This window comes from Bison bison, unplaced genomic scaffold, assembly GCF_000754665.1.
Source record: "Bison bison bison isolate TAMUID 2011002044 unplaced genomic scaffold, Bison_UMD1.0 scf7180017864089, whole genome shotgun sequence".
Taxonomy (NCBI): domain Eukaryota; kingdom Metazoa; phylum Chordata; class Mammalia; order Artiodactyla; family Bovidae; genus Bison; species Bison bison.
This window is the reverse complement of record NW_011494661.1, coordinates 1,526,893-1,542,618: the sequence shown is the minus strand read 5'-3', so window position 1 is coordinate 1,542,618 and position 15,726 is coordinate 1,526,893. Positions and strand designations below refer to the sequence as shown.

The following is a 15,726-nucleotide window of genomic DNA, read 5'->3' as shown; positions in this document are numbered from 1 at the left end:
CACCCCTTCCCGCCACTCCCCACCACGCTAATGGCAACTTCTCCATCAAGATTCAGGTCTCTCATTTTCCCCGGGAAATAGTTTGTAACCCAGCAGGCTGTCAGACCCACGGTTCTCCCATGGCTCTGAGCGGGCTATACCCCATCCTGGTTGAGGCTTTCTGATCCATGTGTTCAGAATGCACTAGAACCAAGTAAAGCAAGTCAGATGCTATCCAAGGGTTTGAAAATGTTAAGTGAGGAATCAGAGGTGGAAGATGCTCAGAGCTGCACCATCACCCATAGGGCCCTGGTTGTCTACTAAGGCTGGGGCACTCTTGCTGAGCAGCCCTGGGGCTGCTCAGATCCTTTCGCTTGTTCTTCCAGTCTGTGAATTCACCCAACAACTGTCGAGAAAAACCTCTCCTGGGATTCAGTTTAGGCAGAGTCAGTTTCTGTGGCTAAAGACTAGAAGAATCTTAGTAGACAAGTGCCTCTTGCTCTGGTCATTCCTGTGCACACCTGTCATACATCAGCAGAGCTATTCGCTCACTAAAGCAGTTTCCCTGCACACAGGGTATTGTCCCCATTCTACAGATGAAGTAAGCTAAGCTTTAAGATGTTAAATGCCTTGCTCAAGTTTACACACTTAGTAACTGATAGCACTGGGACAGATAGGTACTTGGAATAATGGGAAATGAATGGTTTTATGGAAACATAGTTGTCGTTATTGTTCCATTGCCTGGTCGTGTCTGAATCTTTGCAACCCATGGACCGCAGTACACCAGGCTTCCCTGTCCCTCACCATCTCCCAAAGTTTGCCCAAGTTCACGGCCATTGCATCGGTGATGCCATCCAGCCATCTCATTCTCTGATGCCCTCTTCTCCTTCTGTCCTCAATCTTTCCCAGCATCAGGGACTTTTCCAGTGAGTTGGCTGTTCACACCAGATGACCAAAATAATGGAAATGCAGACCTGGGTTCAAATTACAGCTCTGCCACAGGTCAGTCAGTCAGTCAAGTTACTGACTACTTGACTTTTAGCCAGGAGAGGTACTACCTGAACGTTTGATGGGTGCCAGGTAAGGTTATTTGTATATATGATGTCATTTAATCCTTACGACAACTCTGTTGGGTAGGCCTTATTTCCCCTCAATTTACAGTTGAGGAAACTGAGAATCAGAGCAGTCAAGTGACTTGCCCAAGATCACAAGAAGAAAAAACATTCTGAAAGAATTTACCTCTAACTGTGAAGAGAGCGTGGGAATCGACAGAGTACGGGGAAGAAAATTTCACATTTTTTCCAGGCACTTTCCTCTCAAGTTTGAATTTTTACAACATGTGAATTGCTCCCCAGGTGGCATTAGTGGTAAAGAACCTGACTGGCAAGGCAGGAGACTTGAGAAATGTGGATTTGATACCTGGGTCAGGAAGATCCCTTGGAGGAGGGCTCGGCAACCCATTCCAGGGTTCTTGCCTGGAAAATCCCATGGACAGAGGAGCCTGGTGGGCTACAGTCCATGGGGTTGTAAAGAGTCAGACATGACTGAAGCGACTTAGTGCACACACATAGAAAAAAGATTAAAATGTCTGAATAATATTATTATCACTGTCTGAAGGCTTTAAGGTGGTAGGTGAAGTCTGGGGAGGAAATACCCTGCCATAACCACAGTCAGAGTGTTGGGGGAGAGTATGGCACCAACCTCCAAAACCTCCTTCCAAAAACCTTCACCTCTTGATATCCGAGGCCACAAGTAGATTCATTTGGCGTGAGTCAGGGCTAACTTGAGTGATTAGTAGAATGTAGCAGAAGTGTGTGCTTTCTGAGGGTAAGGTCACGAAGGGCTTTCATTCTGAACTCTGTCTTGAGCTCTGGATCACATCTTATGGAGGATGCCAGCTGCCATGTTATGGGAATGCTTCAGCAGTCCAATAGAGGCCTTCGGAGAGAGCAACGGAAGCCTCCAGCCAACAGCCAGCTCCAACTTGCCAGCTATGTGGGTGAATGACCTTGGAAATGGATCCTCCAATGCCAGTCAAGCTTTTAGATGACTGCAACCTCATGAAATTCCTGAGTTAGAGCCACCCAGCTGAACCCTTCTTGAATTCCTGACCCACAGAAACCAGCAAGAAGAGATAAGAAAGCCTTCTTCAGCGATCAATGCAAAGACATAGAGGAAAACAACAGAATGGGAAAGACTAGAGATCTCTTCAGGAAAATCAGAGATACCAAAGGAACATTTCATGCAAAGATGGGCTCGATAAAGGACAGAAATGGTATGGACCTAACAGAAGCAGAAGATATTAAGAAGAGGTGGCAAGAATATACAGAAGAACTGTACAAAAAAGATCTTCGCGACCCAGATAATCACGATGGTGTGATCACTGACCTAGAGCCAGACATCCTGGAATGTGAAGTCAAGTGGGCCTTAGAAAGCATCACTATGAACAAAGCTAGTGGAGGTGATAGAATTCCAGTTGAGCTATTCCAAATCCTGAAAGACGATGCTGTGAAAGTGCTGCACTCAATATGCCAGCAAATCTGGAAAACTCAGCAGTGGCCACAGAACTGGAAAAGGTCAGTTTTCATTCCAATCCCAAAGATAGGCAATGCCAAAGAATGCTCAAGCTACCGCATAATTGCACTCATCTCACACGCTAGTAAAGTAATGCTCAAAATTCTCCAAGCCAGGCTTCAGCAATATGTGAACCGTGAACTTTCTGATGTTCAAGCTAGTTTTAGAAAAGGCAGAGGAACTAGAGATCAAATTGCCAACATCCACTGGATCATGGAAAAAGCAAGAGAGTTCCAGAAAAACATCTATTTCTGCTTTATTGACTATGCCAAAGCCTTTGACTGTGTGGATCACAATAAACTGTGGAAAATTCTGGAAGAGATGGGAATACCAGACCACCTGATCTGCCTCTTGAGAAATTTGTATGCAGGTCAGGAAGCAATACTTAGAACTGGACATGGAACAACAGACTGGTTCCAAATAGGAAAAGGAGTACGTCAAGGCTGTATATTGTTACCCTGCTTATTTAACTTATATGCAGAGTACATCATGAGAAACGTCTGAGTGAACTCCGGGAGTTGGTGATGGACATGGAGGCCTGGCGTGCTGCAATTCATGGGGTTGCAAAGAGTCGGACACGACTGAGCAACTGATCTGATCATTTGTTTAAGCCCCCAGGTTTTGCAATGATTTGTAAAGCAGCAACAGATGACTAATCATGAGGGCGAGTAGAGTGGGGTGGAGGTCCTGGCTGATTGTTTCACTCTGTCTTTCAAACTTGCCATAGTGTCATATTCCTAAGGACAGAGTAAGGAACAAGGTAGGTGATGAAATAGTTAATCCCACTAGGGGGTTGTAATTTAAAAAAACACAGGAGGCTGCTCTAAGTTACACAAGAAAGCAGGTTTGCTTACCCACAAAACCAAGCAGGCTTGCTTAGCAACAAAACGATGTAACAGAAGCAAGAAATATGCTCCAGAACACTAAAACAATGGCAGCAGGAGACCCGCGTCCTTCCCTGTGAACTCAGCAAGTTAATGATCCTTAGGGCATACTCTCTGTACACATAAAAAATGATGATTTACAGAAAAGTACTCACTGTTACAGAGACCTGGAATAATTTCTACAGTCCTGACCTGAGCATGTAGAAACAACAAAAAACTCTCCTGCTCAACCTGGAGGAGGAGCTGATGTTGCAAGCATGACGTCTACTCAAGAACGACAAAGAAGGTCTTCTCCCCCTCCCCACTCTTCTTTTGATTATAAAACTGTAGCTCGCTAAGTTCTCAGGGCAGCACCCTCTCCCCCTCCTGCTTGTAAGCCTCAAAATCATCCTGCTCTAACAAATCACTTCTTATCTATCACTTCGCCTCTCGCTGAATTCTTTCTGTGCTGAGACATAAAGGACCAGAGCTCTTCGGAGCCCCCCAGAGGGCCACCTGTAGTTTGCTAAAACTTCAAAAACAGTGGCAAAAATCACTTAAGAGAGAGAAACAGGTTATCTCTACACCTCTGTATTTGTTCCAACACTCCATGGAAATACCCCACGAAAATATTACAATGTCTTAGTATTTACTTCTTTTTTTTTTACTAAGATAATAAAAATAATGCAATTTGAATTTGTGTTGTACTTTTTTCTGCTGCTAAGTCACTTCAGTCGTGTCCAACTCTTTCTGACCCCATGGACTGCAGCCTGCCAGGCTCCTCTGTCCACGTGATTCTCCGGGCTAGAACACTGGGGTGGGCTGACATTGCCTTCTCCAACTTGTCTCTAATCTTTCAAAATATATTTAATACTGGATCTGAGCTCCGAGGGGTGCTGTGTCATACCAGGGACTCGATCTTCTGCCTGACTCCTGGGAAACCGAACCACAATCCATTTCAGCAAAGTGGAATTGCTAGGAATGCCAGTGACGGGTGGAGGTCTCTATCCATCGCCTGAGTCTGGCTGCATCATTTACTCGTCAACTGTGTGTGGAGACTTTACTGTCTCCCAGGCCCATTGCTGGGGAGACATTTGCCAGGGGAAGATACAAGTCACACACCAGGGAAGAGCTTTAATCATATAAGGCAGGAAAGAGTTAATGCCAAATGAGTGAGCGCAGTGAGTCCTGAAGTTCCCGGAACCCAGCAGGCAGGGGCTGCTCCAGGGACAATGAGGGGCAGAAACATCACCTTAACCCTCCAAAGACATGGCATTTCCACGTGGGACAAGGATGAACAGAGAGGATTTTAAGGGGCAGAGTCAGGGATTGGAAAGGAAGACGGTGCCTTCTTGGGCCCCTGGGCACAGTTTCTCTTTTCTATACTTTCACAAAGCCGCCGGGCCGCTGCTGGCTGGTTTTCTCCAGCAGCCCCAGCCTTGCTGTCAGGGCAGCTCTCTCTCATGGCTCTGCAGAGTCGCCCTATCCTCAGCCAGTCTTGCCCCCATCAGCGCCAGGAGAAACTGGAGGAAACTGGACACTGGCTGGGGCGCTGCCAGCAAGTGCCAGGCTGTTGGCAGCTTAGATGGTTTCCTTGAGGGGCGAGACTCCCAGCTGCTGAAGAGAAACTTCTTCACCCTTCTCTTCTGCATCATTCCTAGACAGGCGTTCTTTGACTCTGTTGAAATGAAAAGACAAATGACATTAAAAGGAGGTGATGAGGGGCAGGGATTGTGAGCATTGTGGGCAAGGGTGTATTTGTTCCACATACAGGAGGTGTGTCTCCGCTGTCCCAAAGTCCCCAAAGAAGGTGACCCGTCCTCTCGTCCCTGTGAGGAACCTCAGCAGGCGCCTCCCACCGTCCCGTCCACTCCCTCGCTCTCTCCTGAGGTCCACAGCTACCAGGGGCTGGCCTGGCTGGTATCAGCCAGACTTGGAAAGGATGCCAAGTCAAAGAGTCTTCGGATGAGGACCTGAGGCCAGACACACACCCCAGGTCACGCAGCTGGTGAACAGGGCACCAGGCTCAGCCCACTTTCTGCTGCTGGGCCGGGCTTGCCCAGGGACCAGGGGCACCAGTGAGACCCCAGGACTGGGCCCTGGCCCAGGTAGAGGTCAGTCGTTCAGGAGGCAGGGAGGGAGGAGTCAGGTGAGGATGAGGGCAGGGAGGTCACTGCAATAGCCTCCCAGTAGCCCGAGGGCTGTCCCCAGGGCTGCCTGTCCCTGATCACATCCAGTTCTGCTGCTGTTTCTTATTCAACCCTCTAGTCTTTGAAATGATTTGTGTTCTGACCTCCTGTTTATTTCATCCTCCTCTTGAACAGACTAAGAACTGTCTATTTTTCTACTTAGTTTTTCTTATCTTCTTGTCTTAATCACTCACATAGCTTGCCAGATTCTCCTGTCCAGTTTCAGCTGGTTCCATTTTTAGAACTTGTTGCATATTCAAAACATTTCACCAGTGTTTTTTTTTTTATTTTTAATCCTTACTTATTCTATTTCTGATTTTTTAGTTCAATGGTTTAAGCCTTTGTGTCTGTGTGATCATGGCCTAACATAATCACAAAGAAACATTTTTCTTCTTGTTTTACTGTTCTGCATCTCTCTTTTCTGCCCATTAAGCCTCGTTTTCCTGACTTCTGTCCCTCAGGGTCACTGAGGGACAGAAGCTTGTTGGTTTTGTCTGCTAAGTGCCTGTGATGGGGAGTGAGAGGTGGTTCTCTCCAATTCTGTCTGATAGATTCCTCTTCCCTTTCAAAGATGATTCCTAAAAACCCAGAGGCAGACATTCTCCACATTCAACTGCTGCAATGGGTAGGCTTGCTCAATGTTATTTTTGAAACTCATCAAATGAGCAAAGACAACCAGAGGCAGCCTCTTCATGTAATCCATAGTCTTTTTTTTTTGGGGGGGGGCTGTGCCTCGCAGCTTGCAGAGTCTTAGTTCCCTGACCAGGGACTGAACCCAGAGCATAGCAGTGAAAGCGTGGAGTCCTAACCACTGGATCCCCAGGGAATTATCAATGGTCTTCTTTTTTTAAGTATCTGAAATACAGTATAAAATATATATATATCTGAAATATAGTACACACACACACACACAATGATTAGGACTCCACACTCTCAAGGTAAGCATTAAAAACATGCTTGGGTCAGCCATGCAGCTGGTGCTCACTATGGGTGGGAGGGCAGCCGGAGGTCCTAGCTGACCAAGAGCCTGGCCCTTGGCCTTGGTGGAAACCAGACCTCTGCTGAAAGGCTGAACTTTTCTCTCCACCCTTCACCTCTCCATGCCCCCCACCAGTGGGAAGAGCTTCATGGACGGTCACTGGTTGGACCTTTGGCACTTTCTCAGGCCAGGCTACCTCTCTTCCGGGTTTTCCTGACACCTCACAAGCTTAGGGGAGCTTCAGCTTCACCCAGCTCCTTCCCTCACTTCTAGGCCTGGGAAATGGGAAATGGCCTAATTGAATTCTTACAATTTTTTTCACTGTGTGACTCATCTCTTTGATTACCAAAGAAAACCTGCTCAATGCAGATAATTTGGAGAAAAAAATTCTAAATATAGAGCAGCCAGGAAAAAAATAAAATATCACTTATACTTTGAGACAACCACTGTCACCATTTTAATATACGTTTTTTCTCTTTTGAGTCTCTATTTCTTGACATAATTAGGAAAATATCCTAATGATAATACACTGAAAACATTTGTTTGTATGTTGTAAACATTTGTTTGAATGTTGTAAACATTCCCCATGCCATTAAACACTCCTCGTCAGCATAACATTTAACTGGTGCACAGTGTATCATAGGTTATCTAAATTGCTGGATATTTGGAGAGTTGACATTTTTTTCTGATACATTAAGCATGATGATGAATATCCTTGTAAATAAACTTTGTCCACATTTCAGCTACTTTTTTTAGGGCAGAGTCTTGGAAATGTCATTGCTGCCTAGAAGCTTGTGAAAAATTTTCCAACTCATGGTCAGTAATGCCAAAGAACCTTCCAGAAAGCTTGCAGGAGTTTCCTCCTTGCTATCTGTACATCTCCTGCATTGAAAATGTTTCCTTAGTGAATATTTAAAACAGGACATCATATGGTTTTATTTGCATTTCTCTGATTATGACTGAAGTGGATATTTTTTCTCTGTTTACTTCCTACTGGCATTTCCTTCTTTGTGAATATTCTAGTCTTACATAAAAGGGCCCTTAAAAAAAAAAAACAAAAAACAGGATTAGTCAACTGCTTTTTTGCTATTTTTTCCAACAAACTAGGGCATAGACCCAACTGGGGCTGAGCCCTGGACCACATCAGGCATTCAGATACTCTGAGAAACAGTATCTGGTCTCATGATGGATGAAGGGTCTTGAGGATGAGCAACTTGAACTTTAGAAACAGGCATTTTCTTTTCACCTTAATCTTTAACATCCTAGGCCTGTGACCGGCATTCATAACATTCTGATGAGATTAGAAACAGAAAAATGAGAGGGGCTGAGAAGTTCTGAATTCTTATTGTCTAAATGGCTGAAACTCCACTCAACTGTCTCATCAGAAAGGCTGTCTCTTGCCTCTCCTTCCCCAACAAACCAGAGCAAGTCCAGATGCTGCCATCTCATGTTTGGTTGGACAAGAATAGTCGAGAAGAACCCTGGACTGGCCACTGAAGAAGCCCAGGTACTAGCTTCTATCATTTATAATATGCTGGTCAAGTCTAAATCTCCTGTTGGAGGCAGCCTCTTACCAGCCTGTCTACACTGTTGATTGAAAATTATAGATTTGTGGTCTACATCCGGCTTACCAGATTACACAGGCTGGTTTGGGCTATGACCAACGGAATGGAAAAGACCCTTCAGCAAGCTTGTGCTTGCCTCCCTGAGATGGAGACCCACATCCTGATGGCTTGTGATGCGGGAATGAACGGCATCCCGGCGGCTCTGAGGACCCTGGCAGGTGTACTGAGTGCTCTGGCCCTTCCCGATATTAGCCTATATTTTCTTCCTCCTGCTATATTGTATCCTTTGAATTATGACAACCTTAAATAAGTGTGCTTTGTGGAGTCTTATTAGTGCTTCCAAATATAAAATCCTGTGTAATTGCTGGAGTAGTGGAAGTCAAAGAGCAAAGGACCTACTCCAGCCTAAAAGAGACGCGACAACTAAATGCCACTTGTGATTCTGAACCCGACCCTCCTGCTCTACAGGATGTGGTTGGGGAGGACTTGAATGAGGTCTGAGGGTGAAATGGTAGTCACATAGCAACATTAACTTTCTGACTGTATGTGGTGGCTGTATTGTGCTCATGCAGGAGAACACCCTTGGAAAAATTACACACGAACATATTTGAAAGAGATTTCAACAACGTTCTCCATATGGTTCAGAAAAGAAAAGTTCTTTGTCCAACACTAGCACTTCTGTTTGAGATTGTTCCAAATCACACAAACATGTGTGTATACATATGTATATATACAACTATAAAAATAAACAACAAAAGCAACACAAAATACGGGACTACTCTGTCATGCTTAAGAGAACTTCTCATACTGTGGCAGTCACAAGCTCTTCCTCACCCCTGGGAGGAGGGGACTCCTGACAGCACCAGCCAGATCAGACCCAAACCGTAGATCGCTGTGAGAAAGAATCGCTTGTTGTCAATTGCTATAAAAATCAAAATTATTCGGGGCAAATGGTACCCCAAATTCAGTTGGTTCATAGCCAGTAACAACATACTGTAGTTTCATAATTAATTGTTCCTGGCAAGGTCAAAGGAAAGTATATTACCTAAAACCAGAATTTCATTTGGCATTAGTCAGATTTTTCTATAGCCAGGGCAAGCAAAATCTGATTTTAAAAATGCCAAGGCCAGACCATTACAGTGGTTCTCTCTGTCATATTAGGGAAGGACACTTCTCCAGTTTCTCTTCCAAGTACCTGGGGCCCTCAGGCAACATCTCAGAGCACCTGCGAACAGGTTCCGGACTGGGTTATTGACAAATGCTTACTAGACCCTGGGATACATGGACCTACATCTGTTCTGTGGGACGAGTAGGGGCTAAGAGCAGAAGGAAGAGCATTCCAGACAGGGACCCCTGGTGGTGGGCAGGGGTCGAACATGGGAGGGTGGGCAGGGACCATATCCTGAGAGTTTCGTAAGGTTTCAATTTTTATCCTCAGTGCAATAAAGACCAAGAAAGAGTTCTGAGGAGACAACTGCTGTGATTCTACTCACAGGATAAGTCCTTCACACCAGCACCTGTGTAGAGAGGAAAGAGGAGAGGGGCAGGGGAGGATCTTAAGTTTTTGTGATTGTTCAGACAAAAGATGATGGTGGCCAGGAAAGTGGAGAGAGATGGACAGATTCAAAATATATTTTGGAGGTAGAATTGACAGGACTTGTCAAGATCTGTATCCTTGATCTACATGAATCCAGACTTTGTCCACAGCTCAGGGTAGAAATGGGATGTTTATGGTTTGGGTTATGGATCCCGCAAGGCTTACAGGATCCTACTTCCCCAACCAGGGCTTGAACCTGTGCCCCCTGCAATGGAAGCACAGAGTTCTAACCACTGGAGCTCCTGAAAATTTCATGGGGGTTTATTTTGAAGGGATGCAAACACAGTCCATGCACACAGGCCTCTGGGCACAGATGGTTCAGCTGTGGCGTCAAGCTGGACCCAGAGAGGTCTCCTGGCACCCTAAAACTGAGGCTCATCCTGGAGCCCTTGTTGGTGAGAAATGCCTCAAGAAGCCACACAAGTCCCCTCTGGCTCTTATTTTAGAAACATTGTCAAGGACATCCCTGTCAGCTCACACAGAGATCTCCCTGAGAAGACGCGTTAGAGACACGTCTTCCAGTGCTAGCTGCTGAGAAAAACCTCCTTTTCTCTGAGGAACTGGTGTTCCCCGTCCTCTCTGAAAAGAGTCGTCAATGTGGGGTCTCCCTTTCTGCTGCCAGAAAGCTTAGAGCCAAAGTGGACAGCCAGCGGACAATCTCGTGGGCTGGTCTTTGCTTCAAACTGGGGCCCCTCTTCCTCCCGCTAAACATCACCCCACTGCTCTGCCACATTTCGCTTCAATTCGTCCTCTTTTTCCTGGTCTATAGGTTATTCTTATTTCCGTTTCACCGTTCGCTGTGGAAAAATGGAGGCGGGCAGCACGCTGGTCTCTTGGGCTCTGTTGTCGCCACCAGACCATGTGTTAGTGGCACGTGGAGGACCTGCACTTGTCTCCGCTGCCCACCCCGACTGTGCCCAGAGGCCCCTCACCTCCTCTCCATCGCCTCGATGGTCTCCACCAGGGGCACGTCGCGCGTCTCAGCCAGGAAGCAGACGGCCAGCCCGGCCAGGATTGAGGGGGCCCCGAAGCCCACGGGCGGCAGGACGGCACTGAACTCCCCGAGCATGGTGAGCAGCGGCGCTGCCAGGCCCCCGAGCCGGGCGTTGACCGAGGCGAAGCCCATTCCCATCTGCCTGTCGGAGCAGGGGGGCCGGGTTAGCCGCTGTGGCCTGGACGCCCGGAGGGCCCGGCGCGCCGGGTCCTGGGTGTTGGGGGCAGAGCAGGACAGAGAGCGGGTCCTGCTTCAGCAAGCCCAGCAGGCGCCAGCCTGGAGTGAGGACCTCCAAGTTTGGGGCCAGCACCCTTGTGTACCCCCTCACCTGCCCCCAGGTCCCCACCTGATCTCCGTAGGGTACAGCTCTCCGGTGAACAGGTACACGCAGATGAAGGAGCTGGCCAGGCAGCCTTTCCCCAGTGCCGCCTGGGCCGTGCGCAGGCTCTGCATATCTGGGGGACAGGGGGACAGAGTTGCAGGGGAGCCCAGAGCCCAAAAGGGGAGCAGGGAGGCACAGCAGGGTGGGGCTGGAGGGGGAGGGACTCCTGGGGAGGAGGGTGGATGAGGCTCAGAACCTGCAGAGGGAGAAGGAGGCAGAGCCCTGGGGGTAGAAGCTCTGGTTGCAGAACATGGAGGGGAGGATGGGGGGGTTTCTACCTCCAGGGACCCAGAAGCTTGCACACTACCCTTCTCTGCCCTCTGCCTCCCTCCTTATAATAAGATGCCTTATTCCATCTATCACAGTCCTTTTGGAAAGGCAGGCCAAGCTGCAGAGTTAGGCCTGGGTTCCAACCCAGCTCTGACTCAGCTGGGTGACCTGGCCACTGTGACTCAACCTCTCTGAGCCTCCCTGTCCTCATCTGTAAAATGAGGGGAAAATGCTCAGTGTCATTGAAAGTTTGCTGTTACCATCATTATTCATCATGCAGCAAAATTCCAATGGTTCAAGTTTGGGTATTTTTAAAAGACCCCGCAGGGGAGTCTGATGTGCAGCTAGAGTTGAAAAACACCAATCAGGTTAAATACTAAATAGTATAAAAAATTAGGGTCATGAAACATTTGCATTAATGCGGAAAAGCAGATTTGTGTTACAACAAATAGTGAAAAGAGATATGTTTTATATAGATAACTATGTATAGTATATACATATATAATCCTATTTATAGTATTATGTATATATTTATCTCAAATATGTCAAGTATAAAATCTATGAATGGGAAAAAAGATTGGAAGAAAATAAGTCAAAATTTCAATAGTAATAATTTATCTATTCTACCATTCCCTCTCAGATTGAACAATAAAGAATCTGCCTGCAATGCAGGAGACCTGGGTTCAATCCCTGGAATGGAAGATGCCCTGGACTAGGGAATGGCAACCCACTCCGGTATTCTTGACTGGAGAATCCCATGGACAGAGGAGCCCGGTGGCTGTAGTTCATGGTGGTCACAAAAAGTCAGACATGACTGGGTGACTAACACACACACACACACACACACACACACATCTATTCTTCAGGGTAGGAACTGAAGCACAGAGAAATCAAACAACCCGCCCAAGGCCATGGTGGCAGAACTGGGGGTTACAGCTGGGCCCTTGGCTTTGCTCAGGCCTCTGATATGCAAGCCTGGCTTCATGCTGTGATCATTGGACTAAATACTGAGGTTTGGGTCCCTCTCTTTGAGACTGGTTGCCTTGGCCTGGAGCCCATGGGCTTTGGGAGTTTTCAAAGGTCTCCAGATTGGTGATGATTGCAGCCAGCTTTGCAAACCACTGTTTCAGATCCGGCTGGTGGAAGTTCAGACTCTCAAGTGCCTAGCCAGGCTCCAGGGGGACATGCCAGCCTGCCCTCTGCCTCTCCAGCTCACCTTAGTGAAATGAAAAGTGACGGTGTTAGTTGCTCAGTTGTGTCCAACTCTTTGTGACTCCATGGACTATAGCCACCAAGCTCCTCTCTCCATGGAATTCTCCAGGCAAGAATACTGGAGTGGATAGCCATTCCACTCTGCAATGGATCTTCCCAACCCAGGGATCAAACCCAGGTCTTGTGCATTGCAGGCAGATTCTTTACTATCTGAGTCACCAGGGCAGCCCTGGTGTTCTTATCCATCATTCTAATCTCTCTGGCAAGACAGTAAACGCTCTGAGGGCGAAGACTCATGTCCTTTGTAGATTCTCCACTGTGATACTGTCACTAGGTCCTGCTGCTGCTGCTGCTGCTAAGTCACTTCAGTCGTGTCCGACTCTGTGTGACCGCATAGACGGCAGCCCACCAGGCTCCCCTGTCCCTGGGATTCTCCAGGCAAGAACACTGGAGTGGGTTGCCATTTCCTTCTCCAATGCACGAAAGTGAAAAGTAAAAGTGAAGTCGCTCAGTCGTGTCCGACCCTCAGCGACCCCATGGACTGCAGCCTTCCAGGCTCCTCCGTCCATGGGATTTTCCAGGCAAGAGTGCTGGAGTGGGGTGCCACTGCCTTCTCCTGAGTCACTAGGTCCTAGTGCTAAACTCCAGTAGTCTATAGTCACTTTCTTTCCAGATCCAGAAGAATATCCCTCAGCCTTGTTCCTGCACAGTGTCTGTTGCCCCTCAAACCCTCAACCCCAAAGGCAGAAGCAGGCAGCTCACCTTCCGGCACAAACATGTTCGAGATCACCATGAGCCCGGCCAGGATGAGGAAGGAGGCCACTGTGGCCCGGCGGCCCACGTAAATCATGGTGGTGGTGGCCACCAGCATGGCCGGGATGTCTATGACGCCAAATAGGACCTGTACCAGATACACGCTGAGCCCAAACTTCTGCAGGTCCATGGCCAGGCCGTAGTAAGCCAGGGAGTTGGAGAACCTGGAAGAGGAGGCAGAATGGTCCTGCTTCAGCCCAGAGCTCACTGTCCTGGATCTGAGGGCACCCAAGGGTGAACGGCATAGGACTCCTCTGCTGGCTCTACCATCAAAATATTCCCAGAACCTGACTACATCAGGGGGGAGCGAAAATCCCCTGGCTTGGCAGGATACTCCCTCCTGGTCTCCTAAGCCTCTGATTTTGGCCGTGGAGCCCACGCGCCTCCATCCACATCCCTTTCCAGCCACCCTGAGTCCAGCCAGCACCATTCCAGCCCTTCTGTCTCCAGGCTTCAGCGGCTGATCTGATTTGGACAGGACATCAAGAATTATGTCCTGAATTATCAAGGGAGGTTCAAGAAAAAGCTTGTGACCGTTTTATATGGCTTGTCTGGAAACTTCTGTAAATCCTATGTTTTAGTAAAATATTTTTGTTATTCTTAAAAAAAAAAAAGAATTGGAGGGAGGGACATCCCCAGTGGACCAGTGATTAGGACTCGGCTCTTTCACTAACGTGCCCTGGTTTCGATCCCTGGCCGGGGAGCTAAGATCTCGGGGTTCACAGCCAAACTGACTCTGTTGGCCTGGAGTTCCAACACTTGGGGTCTCCACAGAAACTTACGAGGTCCCTGAGACAGTGTCTCAAAGAGTTTCTTGTACATCCATGTTCACAGCAGTGTCATTTACAATAGCCAAAATGTGGAAGCAAGCCGGGTGACCATCAACAGCAAGTGGTCTACATATGCAATGACTCAGCCTGAAAAAGGCAGAAATCCTGACTATGCTACAACACAAATGGATCTTGAGGACATTATACTAAGCGAGATAAGCCACTCACAAAAAGATAAGTATCGTATGATTCCACTTACGGGAGGCCCCTAGAGTGGTCAAGTCCACAGACATGGAATGCTGGTTGCCAGAGGTTGAGGGGGAGCAGGAATGGAGGAGATATTGTTTAATAAGTACAGAGCTTCAGTGTCGAAAGATGAAAAGAGTTCTGCTGACGGTGGTACAACAATGTGGTAGGTACTGCCCAGTTACCAACGGTTAGGATGCTGCGACTCCCCTGGTGGCCCAGTGGTAGAGATTCCACACTTCCACTGCAGGGGCACAGACTTGATCCTTGGAAACTAAGATCCCGTTTGCCACGTGACATGCCCCCCAAAATGGTTAAGATGCTGAAGTTTATGTTATGTGTATTTTATGACACTTTCTGGACATGAAACAAAATAAAATGTCCCTGAGGAAGGGGCTTGAGATGGGCCCTCATGATGAGAGGGTAACAGGCAGGAAGGCCAGGGGTCTCCAAACGGAGGAAATAGCCTGCAAGTGTCAGACATTTTTATCTCTCTTAAGCGGCGGGAGGAAACAAACTAGCGATATTTTTTTCCTTCTCTATACAAATTTAAAAGGAGGTTTCTCTTCAAATACTGTGTTGCCATAAGGACACCTGGTTTCCCCTGAAGTTAACTGTTCTCAAACCTAGAAATAACCAATGCCTTTTTCTTACGGAAATGTTTGTCTTAAGCTGTGCTAATGTGCTATGCATTTACCCCAAACTCTGTCTTCAAGTCGGTTCCGCCTCTTGGCTCAGAACCTACTTGACACACCAGTATGTTATACTCAGATATTGTTCCCCTAATCTATGTAAATGAAACTATTTGTATGGTGGTCTGCCCTTCTCCAAGATTCAAGTTAATCATTTTATGGCCCAGGATAAACCATTTGGTGCCAAGATTATCCCAAAATGCACCTTATGGGTGAGGGTCCTGGTGCCATTCTGAATTTTAAGACATTCCTTTCTTTCATTAACAGACTGCTAGTGACTATATACCGGAGAAGGCAATGGCACCCCACTCCAGTACTCTTGCCTAGAAAATTCCATGGGCGGAGGAGCCTGGTAGGCTGCAGTCCATGGGGTCGCTAGAGTCGGACACGACTAAGCGACTTCACTTTCACTTTTCACTTTCCTGCATTGGAGAAGGAAATGGCAACCCACTCCAGTGTTCTTGCCTGGAGAATCCCAGGGACTGGGGAGCCTGGTGGGCTGCCGTCTATGGGGTCGCACAGAGTCGGACACGACTGAAGTGACTTAGTAGCAGCAGCAGTGGCTATATAACATCCAGTTGAAGACTAGCCGGGCCGGGGC

General features: G+C 47.5%; 1 protein-coding gene across 1 annotated transcript in view; it reads right to left on the bottom strand.

The window, feature by feature from the left end:
• Positions 1–4,544: 4,544 nt before the first annotated feature.
• The window catches only part of SLC22A20 (solute carrier family 22, member 20), a 22,516-nt gene continuing 11,334 nt past the window's right edge, over positions 4,545–15,726 (bottom strand). Inside the window, 4 exon segments of the mRNA XM_010838048.1 lie at positions 4,545–5,094; positions 10,679–10,882; positions 11,087–11,195; positions 13,367–13,581. Of these exon segments, the coding sequence (XP_010836350.1) occupies positions 4,998–5,094; positions 10,679–10,882; positions 11,087–11,195; positions 13,367–13,581 (625 nt within the window). The 3' untranslated portion in view covers positions 4,545–4,997.